The sequence below is a fragment of the Rhinolophus hipposideros genome (assembly GCF_964194185.1).
Source record: "Rhinolophus hipposideros genome assembly, chromosome: 13".
In the NCBI taxonomy this organism is placed as follows: Eukaryota; Metazoa; Chordata; class Mammalia; order Chiroptera; family Rhinolophidae; genus Rhinolophus; species Rhinolophus hipposideros.
Genome location: NC_138059.1, coordinates 58275074 through 58291796, shown reverse-complemented (window position 1 = coordinate 58291796; position 16723 = coordinate 58275074). Strand labels below are relative to the sequence as shown.

At 37.1% G+C, this 16723-nt stretch overlaps 1 protein-coding gene across 9 annotated transcripts in view; it reads left to right on the top strand.

Annotated features, from left to right (window-relative positions):
* The window catches only part of ASPH (aspartate beta-hydroxylase), a 192461-nt gene that overhangs the window by 16668 nt on the left and 159070 nt on the right, over positions 1-16723 (top strand). For 3 of the 9 annotated variants that reach the window (XM_081069791.1, XM_081069790.1, XM_081069796.1), the window contains exons 2-3: positions 11082-11231; positions 14267-14335. In XM_081069791.1, the coding sequence (XP_080925917.1) occupies positions 11082-11231; positions 14267-14335 (219 nt within the window). Of the gene's footprint in view, positions 1-1811; positions 2470-5051; positions 5331-11081; positions 11232-12737; positions 12783-14266; positions 14336-16723 lie in introns of those variants that run through there. The other 6 variants (XM_081069793.1, XM_081069798.1, XM_081069795.1 and 3 more) reach the window with 5 other exon arrangements.

Genomic DNA, 16723 nt, shown 5'->3' with positions numbered 1-16723 from the left:
TCTGAAGTGTTAGCAGAAAGAGGTTTGATTACTCATATAATATCAAGGATTGAGAAGGAATTTACTCACTTATTTAACAAATGTTGGTGGGATTCCTACAAGGTACAAGACAGTAATAGAGGAGGCAGATTCAGTCCCTGGCTTTCTGAAACTTGCGTTCTGGAGGTAGAAAGAGATTAAGAACTAATCCCAATGGAACAAAGCTATGAAGAAGTACACGCTGCCAGGGCGCACCAGAGGCTGCTCTGGGGAAGGCTTCCTTGTAGCCCTGGGGTTTCAGCAGAGGGAGCAGGCCTGGCTGCTCTGTGGGAGACCTGCTAGCGCCAGCTGGCTTCCCAGGAAGAGGGGTGGTCTGTGCAGACATCCTGGAACAGGAAAGGGTGGTGAGCTCTTCTGTATCTGGCAGAGGCACAGCTGGGGGAAAGGACCCTCAACTGAGGCTGGAGTGGTAGGCTGGGGTCTCCTAGGCCACATTGAAGGTTTTTATTTTATCCTGAGAATACTGTGACAGTCACCTAGGAGGTGATGGGAACTCAGGTTTGGATGATTACCGTAGGGAGGCAGAAATATGGGTGATTTGAGACAGAGCTTCCCACTTGTTCATGTCATGGCTCACACAAATGCTTTTTAAAAATCCCGCACTGGGGAAATGAATAGACAGGGATCGGACATCCCGGGCGCTAAGGGGAATTTGTATTTCGGCGTAGTGATAACCCATTTGCAACAGCTGGTGGAGAAACTCTGATTTGAGAGGTGGGTGTTTCGGCACAGGAAGAATGTGAAGTCAAGGATTTTGGCTTAAGTCGCTGGCCTGATGGGAATGCTTCCAAGATTTAGGATTCTGGAGAGGAGAGGGGAAGGACCATGGGTCCCTTTGTGTCTGCTAACTTTGGGGTTTCCTGAAGTCATTCAAATGGAGCATTGAGTAGACAGATATGTGGGTTTGGAGCTCACAGGAGAGAACGTTTTAAGCAATACACAAGGTAAGTGAAGTCAGTCAAAGAGATGGCATAGGACCAAGACTTACGGAATTTCCACATTTAAAAATCAATTGGAGGAGAATGAACTATTAATAGTATAGGAGGTTGAGACTTAGTCCAGAAAGGTGAAGACATGCCTCGTGATTCTGAAATAATGAAAGTGAACAGGAGAGAATGTTTATGAAGGAGGGGGAATTCTTCTGAGAGGGCAAGTAAGATGAGAACTGAAATTTTCCCTTGCTTTTAATGACATGGAAGTCACGATGTGACATTAAAACTACTACACTGGGGCCAGATGCAGAAGCCAGATTGCAGCCTATGTGTTGTAAGGAGTGAATGGGTGGTTAGAAAATGAAAGCAGTGAAATCACAGCTTTGTTGAGAGTTTTATCTGTGATGGGAAGGAGAAAGACAAAGCGGGGACTAGCCGTGGGGTTGAGGGAAGATGTAGGAAAGGCAGAGGCTGGTGATACAGGAGAGTGAAAAGATGAAGAGTGTAGTAAGGTAGCAGAGGAGGGGAGGTGGGTGGAAGAATTAGGAGGAACCCAGAGAGTGAGTGAGCGCCCATGAATCTAGGCTTATGTGGTTGGCAGTGCACGGTCAAAACGCTGTGGATGGTTCTGTTTTTCTCTGTGAAGTAAGAGGCGATGACAGTTTTTGAGTATGAGAAGATAAAATCATTTAGAGGCAAAGAAATTCAAAATAATCATTGTGGAGAATATGAAAGTGAGTTTTCTAGATGTGTAGGATTGACAGGCGGTCCTGAGAGCTGGTTGCCGTGGCTCCACTGTGCCCTGTGCCTGATTTTCGCTGGGTGTGCCCAGCTGCCCTTGCTGTCAGGAGGGTGAACCATTGTGTTCATTCAGGGAGGCAGTTCTGGCAGACGGATGCAATGAAAGGGTAGAAGAGCAAAGGCATTAGCAGTCAGGGAGTGACTTAAATGTTGAACTGCAGACTCTTAATAGGAACTGCGGAGTCTTACGATGGATACACGAGCATTTAGAGGTAGTGTTCCCTCACTGAGGGTGGTGTAAAATTAAGTAAGTTTTACTCAGTGTCTGCAGAGTTGCCTTTTGTTATTTCTGTAATGCTGGCTATTTAATATTAGGTTTAGATTGGTGAAACTGGCTCACATTTGCTTTTGAGACTGTATGTAGATGAAACGCTTTTTGTTTTAAAGAACTATAGTTTTGCTATTCATGATATCCTGCAGGCATGAGACCCAAACAGGATGAGCTTTCTTAGCAAGGTTGCAGAATCTGTTAGGATGGTTGTACCACGAGAGCTACAGAGATATTTCAAGAAGAATGAAGATCCGATTAGGAAGGTGGATTAGGTGGGGCTTATGGTGAGATCCGTAGTAAGAATGGAAGACTGCGTGTTGGATACAGAATGGAGGGGAACAAGGTCACGGGATGAAATGAAGGAAAGAGCACCTGTCCTGTTGGCCACACAGACTTGGAAATCACGTGCTTATGGCTGGAATCCAGGTGAAGACTTCACTGAGGGGAGGGGACACTGGGCCGTGTGTGACAGTTATGAGGCAGGCTGGAGGGTAGTGGGATTGGATCATATGGACCTGGGAGGAACGGATTATTGGTGGTTTTTCTTCCTTCTTTTTTTTTTTTTGGTGGCAAGGAAATGCAGACCTGGAAATTGGTAAAAGCAAGAGCTGCTTTCTCCTCCTGTAGACCGAGAATTAGGGATGGCCAGTGCTGTAGTGCAGTGATTCTCTTTATGTGGTTCCTAGACCAGCCGCACCAGATCACCCGGGAACTTATTACTAATGCAGATTCTCAGGCCCCACTCCAGACCTACAGATATCAGAAGCTCTAGGGGTGCCCCAGGAATCTGTGGTTGGACAAGCCCTCCTGGTGACTGACGTGCCCTACAGTGAGAGAACCACTGCTGTCAATGGCAGCTGATTGGGTGAGGGGAGAGAGAAGTATTCAGTGCTGACCCACCAGAGGTCTCATAGGTTTTCATCTAGTAGGTTTTGGAGGAAGGTAGAACCCAGGATCAGGGGACACAGGGGACACAGATGTTATTATTGGGCTGATAATAATAGTCTGAGTACATTAGAAGTTTGGTCTTCGCTTGGACATAGAGGCTGTTATTAGTCCCATACAAGGAATAGTTAGCGTAATATTATTGATACTTTAGTTGCCTTTGCTAGGGTTTTAAAAACATGATTTGCTCTATGCAAATGAAATTTATTTTTAAACTTGACAAACATTTGCCATCATAAAAATGACAGTACGAGAGATAGTTACTTCAAATTCAGAATTTCCATTTCCTTTAAGAAATGTTGGGATAGATTCAATGTTATTTCAGACACATGCTAATCACCCTGTCTAGAATAACAGGTATGCCATTATGCCACTACTGTGAAACTGAGAAGACGTTTTATTGAAATAAGTGTAAAACTGTTGCGAAAGATTCGGGCAGTTAACTATAGGACGTGTGGGTACGTGTGATGAGGATTGGATGAGGAGGAATAATGGGAGCTGTGTGGAAGAAGCCTCCGGGTGAGGTGTGCCCACATCTAATAGCTGTGATTCTTGTCTCAGGTCCGCGTTTGGCCACAGATCTGTAGTTCAGATTGCAGCTGGCCCTGCACCGGCTGTAAGGGGAGAGGACAAACACTAGCAGCTCTGCCAGTCCTGGTGGCAAGCGAGGCTCGTGAAAAGAGCTGTGAGTTGGAGAGGAGGTTGCTTGTGCACTAGTCCTGACTGAGTCCATACAAATGTGTGGCATGGGTGACTTCGGCACATATTTGCAGCCCTAGTCTGTGCCAAGACATATCTTACAGGCAAGGAAATTGAGGCCCAGAAGTTTGATGACTTCCCCCGAATCAGTTCGTGAAGAAGCGGGGAATTGAATCCAGGTGTCTTATGTGTGAAATGCAAGGCCGCCCATTGGAGTGTAATGGCTCAGTTTCCAGTGTTGCCAAGAAAGGTCTCTTGTCACTCTCACTCTCTCCGAAAACAAAACAAAAGGAAGCTTCTGAAGTATTTGTCTAATAAATTTGTGTGATGTTGGGTCATCTTAAACCTCAGTCAATAAATGATGGGTGATCTTTCAACGTTTTAGCAAGCACGAACTTCTGGTGGGACAGATCGTTGAGGAAGGGAGTGATGGAGTGGCTCTTGGTCAGAGGACACCTAAGACACTCGTCAGTTTTGTGTAGGTCGCCCTGATGCCTTGTTCACTCTGACACAGTTCTGGGCCATCAAATACCGTAGCTTGCTGACTCTTCTTCAGAACGTTTAAATGTTTAATTTCGTGTGAAACCTTCAATTTTACTGGAAAAAAAATGAAGGGCTCACAAACAACTTTGCTGCCTTGCTCTATTTGTATGAAATCAGTTTAGTATACTAATCAGAGCTCTGATGAAGCCTGTGAACTGCTAGTCTTAAATTCGTGAACGAATGGTACTGAGATTGGGTTGGTTTTATTTCCCAGAAGGCAGTACTTGGAGATGGGGTTGGAGGGAAGTAAATAAAATCAGATGCAGTTGTCAATCTCTTTCTAGTTCCTTCTCTGAGACAGTCAGTTCTTTCTTTCCCTGTCCCCTGTATCCCAGTCTTCCTGCCATTTTCACCCTCTTCCTTCCTTTCCCCTCCTTTCCCCTCCCTCCATGCTTCTTTCCCAGCTCTTCTCCTTCCTTATCTAGTGAAACAGTTTTCTATTGTTGCTTTACTTTTATGTTGGATGAATTAGACTTGGGAATGGTAATGCCTATGAATCATAATTCTAGAACATTAATTAATTTCTTAGCATTTAGGGTTCTGTTTCATTCAAACAAACTAAGTAATGGGCTTCTCATGTAGGCATTTGATTAGATTCTGAAGGGCCAAATCAAGCTGTTTCTGGGCTTGGGGCCATATTTTATAGCAAGACTTGTTTCAGTTTTGAAGGATTTGGTGCTTAGGCTAAAGCCATTAAAGACGATTCCAAAAAACCAAGCTGGGTGCACCATTTGTTCTGTTTCGTTTTTGTAGCATGCTTGGTGTTTTTTTTTTTAGGATTTGGAGCAGGGAGATCGGACCCACTGAGAAAGGAATCCCATAAGTGGGAGAAAGGCTGTCGGATTGCTAGGAGCGCATTTCAGCCCTAGCGATTAGCAGTATTTGGCCATGGGGAAGAGGCCTCTAAAAATAACTGGTGAGCGCAGTTTGCAGTCAGGTCCAATTTCAGTTCTCGAGGCCTTGCCTGTGGAGCTGTTGGCCAGCCTAGAGCTTCAGTAGGGGAAAGGCACGTGGCATGTCCGATACCTACTGATGGAGCTTTGATTTTTTTCCCTTCAATATATATTACTCATGGATTGAAGAAATCAAAATGGCTGAAGGTAAAGGTATATTTTTATTATTTGGGTGAAAAGTGCTTATGGAGCCTCCTGACAGTTTTTAGTCCTATTTTCAGTTGTGTGCTGTTAAAATATTTTTGGCTGAGTGCTTTGACTTCATCTTACACATTTTCTATTTTGAACTTCTTGATCTAATGACTTCACAGTAGTTTAATTTTTCACAGAATAATCTGTCTTTAATCTGAGTATGTTTTGGTGTCTTAGAATATTTTTAGTAGATTGTACTATCAGAAACTACATTTTACAAACTTTAGAAAAATGTATAAGCAGTCTTGATTTTATAAGTTAATTACAGTGAATTTTAAGAATTGTGTATATTCACTCATATAAAATTATAGGAAATTTAAGGGATGTATGTGTCCTATCTTGTTGGCCCACATTTAGTTGGCTCAAACAGAGACTTAGCATATGTGGAAACTGACCTGATTTTTGTGAAGCAGAAGATAACTGCAAAAAAAAGACACTAGGATTTTATCTTGTTTTTAAAAATTGTATCATTAACCTTCAAGTGTTCTTTAATGATGTGTTGAATTTACATTTTTATATGTATTTGTTTTTGCTTTACTTTGTTAGTTAAGATTGTCTTCCCATTTGGTTGAAAGCAAGCTACATTGCTCATTCTGTTGAAAACTTGCGTATTAAATATGCGTATTAAAGCTGCTTCCAACTCTCCAATGCCTAACCGGCCCGTGGAAGGCTTCTATTATTAGAATATAGAATATGAGTATCTCTACTTTGAACACTATTTTGGATAAATGGTTAGAATGGGTCACTTGACTATTCTAATAAAGTACCTCATGCAGCCATGAAGAAGAATATGGGATATATATCTGACTCTTAATTCTTTTAGAAGACATTTTTCTCTTCTCCATGGATCACATAACCTACATAAGTGAGAGAAAATCAGGTGTTACTTCTGACCCACTCTTAACAGTTCTTGTTTCCCAAGGGATGACATTTTTTAATGTGGAAAAATAATCATGTTGATAAGTGGCTTGGCAGTTGTTTTTTTTAAACTTTAAAGATGTAGAATTTATGTATAAATATGAAATCACCAGCATAATGCTACTAAAACTCATAAATGGTTGATTTGTAATTCAGTTAATAGTCCAGATAAGTATGTGATTACTGTTCAGGTACTAGGGTACATCTTCTATTTTTTCTTTCCTCAACCAAATAAAATTACCAGTGTACCTAGCCCAGTCCCCATTTCAGAGAGAGACATATTCCATTGCTCAGCTTGGTATTTTTCTGTCTTTGGTAGTATGTGAGAACATTTTCTTATTTGGAGGTCATGTACTTTTTTGAAGGGTCAACATGGAAACAAGTGAATCACACAATTCTTGACATATTCTTAACCCCCATTAAAAAATCTTTTTGGCTGATCCCTGAGACTATATAGGTCGAATATGGAGCCAGAAAATGAAATGAAGACTCTTACATTTATTCTTATCTTACAAAAGGGACAACTACTAGATGTTCTTCCAGAATAACCTTTGGAACAAAGTACTGGTGTCAGGTTTGCTTAGGGGGTTTTAAACCCTCTTGAAGGGTTTCTATTACTATGCTTTTTTTCAGTTCAGTTGGGCAGAAATTGATCTGCCTTTTGGGACTAGGCACACAATATTTACAAATTGACATATCAAGAGTGTATTATTTGATGTCAATTAAAAAGGCCCCTTAAAAATGTCTTAGGAATGACTCCTTTTTATAATTTGCTGTTTTGTTCCTTTATAGAATTAATAAATACTAACAGTGATAAGATTAATAATACTAGACTACCACCTCAGTTTGATATTATAAAGTGATGGATAAAATATTGCTAATAATTTCATATTCTAAGTAACAACCCTTTTATTACACTTACCTTTTAGAGTGATAAATCCAGGGGCCGGCCCGGTGGCACAGGCGGTTAGAGCTCCGTGCTCCTAACTCCGAAGGCTGCCGGTTCGATTCCCACATGGGCCAGTGGGCTCTCACAACAACAACAAAAAAAGAAACAAATCTTTAAAAAAAAAAAAAAGAACTAGAGTGATAAATCTGGTTAGTTAAAAAGATGCATTGAGTGAAAGCTCTTTCTAAGATTTATCACACATTTATTGCATTCTTAAACAGTTTAAAATAAAGTTTTAATGAAAGAATCAATATGAAGGTCATTATTACCTTCTACTAAAGATTATTTTCAGACTGTTCCGGGTTTGCCTATGAGCATCCATCATAAATGGCCTCCTGCCACGATTCCTTCAAGTTCTGTGTCTATTCTTGCTGCTGTATCCGTGCCTTTTATAGGCCTTCCCTACCGTGTTGCGTTCACTCATTTGGGTTGGCAAGTCTACTCTTTAGTTTTATACAGTGATTTTGAACATTTGACTGAAGTTGTTAGAATCATGTCTCGAATAAACATAAAAAGATTTGAGGTGAAGGTGTGGTCTTCATTGTGTTTCACTGTGTCCGCCCTCTGCCAGTCAGTGCCTTCTCTCTGTTTGGGTGTACAATTCATAGAACTGTTCTTAAAAAGGAAAAAAAACCTTTTCCCATTTTAGTACTTATATTTGGTGCTGCAGGTCAAAAACCCTTCGATGAGTATTACTGAATCAACTTGTATAAATGGTAGTTTCCTTTTGAGAATCTGAGAAATTTTTCTCCTTCATTTCTGCCTCAAGAAAGAGACAGAAATGGAGAAAGAATGGAACTTTGAAATACAATTATTTCTTATTAGCTGTTTTATTATACGCTTATTTTTAATAATATCTTCTTTTTATTTTTGAGGGTGCTGTCTTTATTTTTTAAGTTTTGTTTATTAAAAAATTTTAAATTAAAGTATAGTAGACATACAATACTATGTGAGTCATAGGATAACATGCTTATTCAACATCTGTATGCCTTACGAAGTGATCGCAATAAATCTAGTAACCATCGGTCACCACGGAAGTGATTACAGTCTATTGACTATATTACCTGTGCTCTATCACATCCTTGTGACTGTATTTATTTTATAACTGGAAGTTTGTACTTCTTAATCCCCTTCCCCTTTTGCCCATCCTTCCCCTCCCTCCCCTTGGTAAATAGCATCGTCTTGAGTGTGTTTTATCTAGGTACACTTTTGAAAACTTAATTATCGAGTAAAAATTGTATCATGTTTGATACATATGCTGAATAAATATGTCAAATGAATGAATACAAGGACAAACTATTTATTTAACCTTATTATTTTCTAGTTAATTAGGAAAAACACAAGACACTGGTGTCAATTACAAAATGTCCAAGAGGAGATAAGACAAGAACCCAGTTTCCCTGCACTTGTAGCATTCATTTTAAATAGAAAATATAAATTTGATTCTTAGAGGCAATAAGTAGTCAAGGGAGGAACATTCTTAGTCATTAACTATTATAGTTCCATATTTGGAAGTAAATTGATTTTCCTGGAGGCATTGTTCTTACTATGATAAGTATTCTGCACAAAAGGGTATGTATGAATATATCATATGTAGAAGGAAGGGTTTTTTAAATACTCTTAAAAAATTTCATATATATCGATGTTTAATAAATTAAACACACAACACTGCTACTAAATCTTTGTTGCTCCCCTGCCCCACAGAAGCTACCCACTTTTTTCTTTTTTTAAATTTTAGTGGCATTTTATAGTTCTTCTTGTAATTTCTATGCTTAAGACGTAAAAAGATCAAAAATCATCATCCCCATCCAACCAACACTGCAGAAATGTTCACCCAGTCTCCCCTTCCCATGGCTGTGTTCAGATAATGAAACAGTGAAGCCTGTTTTAAGTGGATTTAATATACAACATTGTGATCTTTGTCCAGCAAGTGTTTTTTAAAGTGTATAAATTAGGTTTTATATTGCCAGCTCTTAGATCATGTTAGAAACAAATTAGATGGCCATATGTTACTTGGTAAGTATAATTTTGTGAATTCACCATATCATTATATATAAATCTGGCCCTTTGAATGGGTCTGTTAATATGTAAAAAAATTAGAAAAGGAAATTGACTTTCTTTAAGAATGAAATTTGTCTTTTTGGCTGTCATAATTTTATATACTTACATACATATAAATAGGTAGAGATGTGTATGTTTGAGTGTGGATATGCATACCCATACACACACTCTCTCAGGTTGATTTAGTTTTTATGGCCCCTTTTGAGAAGTTATCTAGTGGTGTTTTTTTAAAAAAGTGTATATCTTTTTAACAAAAAGAATTTCATTTTATTTTTTCATCCAGAATAGTTGGCAATATATTCTTGATTTGAGCCAGTGGAAAACTACTACCAGTATTTTGTAATTAGAACTAGATTTAGCAGTCAGAAAGCAGGTTCTAGCTTAGGGCCCGTGAGGTTCTGGAAATCGCGTAATTTGACCTCATGTGGATCACGGTACCCAGGACCATGGAAGCCAAGGTCTATTGCTAGCTCTTCCTCAGTTGTGCTGACGACTTTGAGTGAATCATTTCTTCTTTTCTCCATAAAACGTGATTATTCCAGTTCTGACCCCTAGTGGTTCTCAACTAGGCACTGTCCTTGTGGGGGACACTTGGAAATGTTTGGGGGTGTTTTTGTCATAATCAGTGGGTACTACTTACCTTTGGGACCAGGGGAAACCAGAGATGCCAGCTGCCGTGTGAGGAACAGTCATGCAGGCCGAAGAATTGTCCTGTATAAACACCCAGAAATGCCCTCTTGAGAGACACTGACAAAAGAATCACGTGCAGCCATGCACGTGGTAACACCTTGAAAGCGATGACGTGTGCTCAGCAAATAGAATGCTTTCTACCTGGTTGATAAGCTCTTCCGTTTTTCAAAGGGCATTTGGGCATATGACATATCCTGTTAACTTAATTATTAATATTCACATAATATTCATTCCTTTTTAAGAGAAACTTGAATGCTATAGTCTTTCCATTTAAGGATAGTGTTGACCATTTTCTATTACTACCACTTGACTTTCATCATTTTTGTTTGTCTTTGGCTGTAACAAGAATATTTCTGGAAGAATATAAGGTATATTAAACCTGTCAGACGTGACAAATGACACTTTTGGTGGACAGTAGTTTACCAAGCTGTTTCCTGCATTGAGACCAATTGTGAATGAGCCTTTTCCTGTTTCCGTAGGTCCAGTGGAACCCATAGAGGTGGAAGACTGAATTGTTGTACTATTTGCTTCTCTTCTTCCCTGACCTCTGTTTCCTATAAATAGTTTCCTTCCTTCTTCTGTCCCTCTTTAGCTAAGAATGGAGCGGCTTGGGGAGGGGAGGGATTTTCTGTGACAGTTAACAGAGTTTTTAAGGTTCTACAGAAACTAAATACGACAGAGACAAGGATTTGGCTACATTTCTCTCTGATTTCATTGAATTGATATGCTCTGAACTTTGAAGGAGGGGATGTTTAGGTAGTTTGGATAAAGAACTTAGAAGGGAGGGATATAGTATTATATCAGCCTTTATTTTTAAAAATATAGTTAGCCCATCAATAGTTTATTTTTTTCATTACTTGGAAGTTAGGGTTTTTTAACATGTGTTGAGTCTAAACAGAAGCTCTTTTCATTTTCCAGAATCTTTATTTTGTGTAACACGTTTTGCGAATTTAAGGGAAAACTATTTTTGAAATGATTTACCATTATGAGTACTATTAAATTACTGGAGAAATAATTCAGCGAAAACTGGTGTTTGGTAAAGTGTTTTCTTTTGTAATGACATTGTACATCATTTTATTTTTAAACAGACACAAAGCATGGAGGACACAAGAATGGAAAGAAAGGAGGACTTCCTGGCAGTTCTTTTTTCACGTGGTTTATGGTCATTGCGTTGCTGGGAGTCTGGACATCAGTAGCCGTTGTCTGGTTTGATCTTGTTGATTATGAGGAAGTTTTAGGTAAGAATTTTGATATCATTTCTTATGTGAATATATGAGAGCGTAAATGATATCCCTTAGTAATCTTAAAGATTTATCAGCATCTTTTTGGTACTGTTAATTTCTGTCACCTTTCGGTGGTTCTCAGTAGAGGGGGAAAAAGGGCTATGTAATCGGAGTTTGTTTGGAGTAGTGGCTTTTCAACTTCTTTGAACAGTAGACTTTATATTGTATGTATACCACACAGAAAAGTTTTATCAAACAGCACTTACTCTCACTACATGCAATACTCTATAATTTCTATGCTATTTGTTATACTATGAATTTTAAAAATATTTGTTATGAGCCACTGAGTTCATTTAAGGACCATTAATGGATCATAAACATAGAATTCGTAAGACATTGCCTTAGAGAGCATTTCAAAGCACACCCCTCTGTGTCCTGTTGGAATTGGTGTGTGTGTGTGTGTGTGTGTGTGTAGGAACTGTCTGTATGATGGTCTGAGGAGGTTGCTGTGTTATTTCTGATATCTGTCTTCCTTTTTCCTTATGTTTCCTTTTCTCTCCCCATAATCACTGCAATTTTTCATGATTTTTTTGCATTAATGATCCTTTCCCATTTTAGAGTAGTACTCCTTTTTTTAAACCTCACCAAGTCCCTTTTTAAAAAATTGAGGTAAGAGTCACATAACATAAAATTCAATAATGTAAAATTTTGAAAAGCAACAGTTCACTGATTTTTAATACATTCATCGTTTAGTGTTATCATTATCTACTTCCAGAATATTTCCATGACTCCTTCCCTTAAAACTCTCAATTTTCTACTCCTTCCCTCTTCTGGTAAACACTAATACACTGTGCTTGTGTATTTGCTTATTTTGGACATTTCATAGAAATGGAATCATACAGTATGTGGTGTTCTGTATCTGCCTTTTTGCACTTAGCATACTGTTTTCAAAGTTCAATACTTACTCCATTTTATGGTTGAATAATATTCCATCGTATGGCTGGATATACCTCATTTGCTTATCCATTCATCAGTGATGGGCATATGGATTGTTTCCATTTTTGGGATATTGTGAATAAATGGTCTTCCTCTTTAATAACTCAGTGAAAGATGTGGACCCTGTCACTGAAAAAAATGCACACTTCTCTAGATGTACAGTGTTGTATAGAAAATCTCCTCCCTTCTGTAGACTCTCCTGTACTTCTCCTTTACTTGTTAGACTACATCCATCTTTCTGGGAGGGAGGGGGCGAAAGGCAAAGAATAACAAAACATGCTTACATGTAATCTACGTTTCCTTGAAGCTTCTTATTTTTAACACTAAAAAGAAGTGTCTCTAGATAAATTGATAGACTAACAGAGGAAGAATTTTAGTGTAGAGACAAACTTCTGAGTAGATCTGTGCTTTCATTAACTTACAGTGATATGTTGCTAGGGAAAGTCCTTTAAACAAAAGAAGAGATTTCAAGTATTTGTACATTTAAGCACAAGTAACAATTTTCGTGTTTTTACATGCATGCAGCCAAAGCAAAGGACTTCCGTTATAATTTATCAGAGGTACTTCAAGGTAGGCTATTGGAGATGCATTTTAAGTCTCCTGTGTTAGTCTCTAAAATGTCATCTTTATATTCTACTAAGTTAGTTATCACTTGCATTAGAAACTGTAAGTGGCAGGACCAGTTTCTCGTGTTAGTTTGTCAGAAAAGATAGTTTTGTTTTTTGTTTTTATGTTTCTAATGTTTGAGCTCTGTGCTGTGTGTGTGTGTATATATATATATATATATATATATATATATATATATATATAGCCTCTAACTGCAGATCAGTGCTTTTCATTTTCTTAGCAACAGAAAATGAAATTATTATTATTAGTATCCATTATTAGTATGATTTATTAGTATCATTTATAATGTGTGTGTGCTTGCTAAACCAGCCTTCTTTATAGTTTACTATTTTCCTAAGTAAGACAAGGGCTCTAGGAGGGTAAAGTGGGTCATAACTACTCTGCTCCATAGTTCTGCCTGCTCTTATGCAGTGTTTTAATTTACTTTTTTTTAACGAAATGGTAACAGTGCTGTCAACTGATTTTTTTAGTACTAATGCTGTATTTGTGAATATTGTTTAAAATATTGCTGTGTGTTATTATGTCTCTTCGTAGCCATTGTCCAATGATGATTTATAAATCATGTTGATTTTAAGATGTTTTTTAGGGAATTGAACATATATGACTTACACTTGAGATGCTAGACATAACAGTGCTCCTACATGATAAAGCTTTATTAAAACCTTCAAATACGTGTTTACTCTTCTCGATGAGGAAAGGCTCTGGTTGTGCTGTCTTCTCAGGTTAGCTGTTTTAAGCCGTTTTCTTCTTAGTAGTAGATGGCTAGTGCTAATTAAGTTTCTAAGTAGGATAACCATAAGTTTTCCTTTGTAATTTCAGGAAGCCAGTTTTACATCCTTTATTTCCAGAAGTCTTTTTTTTTTAAAGGTTGATTCCTGATGTTTCAGTTGTAAATCATTATTGTAAAATATAAAATTAATGTCCTCTTATTTTTAGTATTTATACTGGATGTTAATTATTTATATTTAGTCTTTTATTTAAGGCTTGGTGTGTGTTCCTTTTCTTTTGAATATCGATGGCGGAATTTTCATACTTTAGAAACATTACATTTCATGTGACTATTGGCAATGGATCAATATTATTTCTTACGTATGTTGAAAATCTTGCCTAAAATCATTTTAGCAGTAAAATAAAAGGAAATGGTCTGAAATGATTAAATCAAGGTATTGTTAAACCTTTAAGGAAAATATTATCTCAGTTATATTTCTTAGATTTGTTAGGTGAATGTTTCCTGAATCGCTAAGTGAATTGCCCATCGTTTTTAGGTAAGATGTTTATTTAGCACTGCTTTTCAGGATTAAAAGAGCAAAGAATTGCATGGATTGGTAACACTTATGGCTGATATGCAGGACTACAATAAGTGGTAATACCTTACTAAATTTATTTTTCCTTTTGTTCCCATATCCATCATTTCTCCCCTCTTGTAGGAAAACTAGGAGTCTATGATGCTGATGGTGATGGAGATTTTGATGTGGATGATGCCAAAGTTTTATTAGGCAAGTAGACATTTTGGTTTTTGTTAGTGTTGGTGAAATGCTGGAAATAAAAGAATATTTTTGCCTTGACAATATCTATGTCAACTGTATATATTTTATGGAAGATATTTTATCACTTAAATCATATTATTTCATTCTTGTTGAGATGTTAAATAGCTTAGTTATTTTTCCACGGACTCACATTTCAGTTTATTTTTATAAATGGATAACTTAATCCAACTCTTGTACATATACTTTGAATAAGTACGAGTCTAATAATTTCGTATGTATTTTCAGATTTAAAGTACTTCATGTTCTGAACTTAACATTTGAACATATACATAATGTGCTATCTATATTCAGATATGTTAATTATAACATTCTTTAGCATCATTTGACGTACTCCACGTCCATTTGAAAATGTAATTTCTATAAGGCTTACAAAAATTCATATTGAAATAAAATAGTGGTAATAAACATCTTAAAATGTGCTATGCATATTTTACAGGTAACATTAAAATATGAACTAGTAGTCTTTGGCTGGATTTCTTTATCTTGGAAGCATCGAGCCCTTCTCGTTCTGTCACCAGAATTACCTGTTTTTATCATTCTAATAAGTAAATATGTGATATTCCCTCATTTGTTTTAAAATGCTATCTTACTAGAAAGGAAGGTGCTGGTTTTAATATGCAAGTTTTGTATAATCTGGCCTCTGTGAGATACATATTTCTGTTTGTTAAACAGCATCATTTCCTTTGCTTTAGTATATAACATAATGTGTGTTAAAACTTTTTACACTGAAGTCTTTACAAAAATAATGACTATAGCATGGCATTATACACTACAATAAGCTTAGTAAAATAATGCCACAAAGCAATTCTTCCTCAACACATAATTTTGTGTATATTTTATCGACATGGAAAAATGGGGGGATTCCACATCTGTAACCAATGAAACTGTTCTCTGTAGATTTATCTTCACCTCCCTATAAAAATGAAAAAAGGCTTTAGTTACAATTAAATGTAATGTAGCTTCTTAATTTTAGTTTATGTTTTAGTATTGCTCAGGGGAATAATGTTTGCTACTTTACAGTAGAAACATACTATCTATGAAATTTCTTTTCCTGTCTTAACCTTAATGGAATTTTCTATATAATTTTGTATTACATATCTAAATTTGAGTTTATATAAATATAGTAAATACTCAGAAGACTGTAATCCTAGGCATGCAAAATAAATAAAATTATATGGAATTTGGCATATCAGAATGATACCAATTTGCTTGCCTATAAATAGTTTTTTACTTCATTATATTACTTTACTTTAAATGATGGATTCTGAATAGTGAAGCTTTTTAATTTTAAAAATAACTTCTTGTGGGCCGAGGTTCCTCATTTTTAGAAATAATATTCTCATCTACTGTATATTATTGGTCTTTTTAGCTTTAAATCAGCTATTTGGTCTGTAAGGTGGGAAGTGTGAACTATTAAAATGTGTCATTTTTTTTCTATAAAACACACTGATTTCTATAACAAATTTACATTAATAACTTCATTTTTAGTGTTATAGTTAGATTTCAAGAGTTTATTCCCCTTAAGGTTTTTAAGCAACCATTAAGAGGTTAATTGTATCTCACAACATTGCCTGTTGCAGGTAGACACATATGGGATGGGCAAATCATAATTTGTTCCTTTTATAAGAATTACATGTTCAGAAATGAAACCGAGTTTGGTGAATCTTGGTTAATTTTGGTAGTTTGACTGTTAAGTGCACAGAGGCTAAGATAAACTATTTTGCAGTGTATATGTACTAATTCACAGTTGGCTTGTGGCTTCAGTAAAGATGAAACAAACCAGAGGTGAGCTTTCAGGCTCACTTATGTTCTCTGACCTCACTGCTATGACGTTTGAATTCTCCACGTAAAATACAACCTTGACTGGACTTAAATTTTATGACTAAAGTTCTTTTCTAGTTTTTGAGGTCATTGTCATTTAGTTGTACCTCTATTACTGGCAGGTAGTTGCAAAGAAAGAACCTGGTGAAGTTCTTGGGGTACAGAGACAGTAATTGGCTCTGTATGTTCAGGGAGACGTTATGAGGGGAGTAAATTCAGTGAGCATACACCCTGGGTGCATTCTCACTGGAGAGGCAGCTCACCGGCAAGGGTTTTGAATTAAGGTAGAGGGTGTCCAAAGGGATGGGTGAAAGTAGGGAGTGGGAGATTCGAGGAGAGCTCAGCGTGGTGGGTGTCACAATAGTTGAGATTGTTGAACTTGCATAGTTTGGCATTTTTTTCATAGCTATTTCTGTTTTCTTAAATCTGCATATATCTAAATTTTATCAATTTGAGGAAATGTACACATTCATGTTTACATTTCTTTCACAGTTTAAGGTTGGTTTGTCTTGTAAA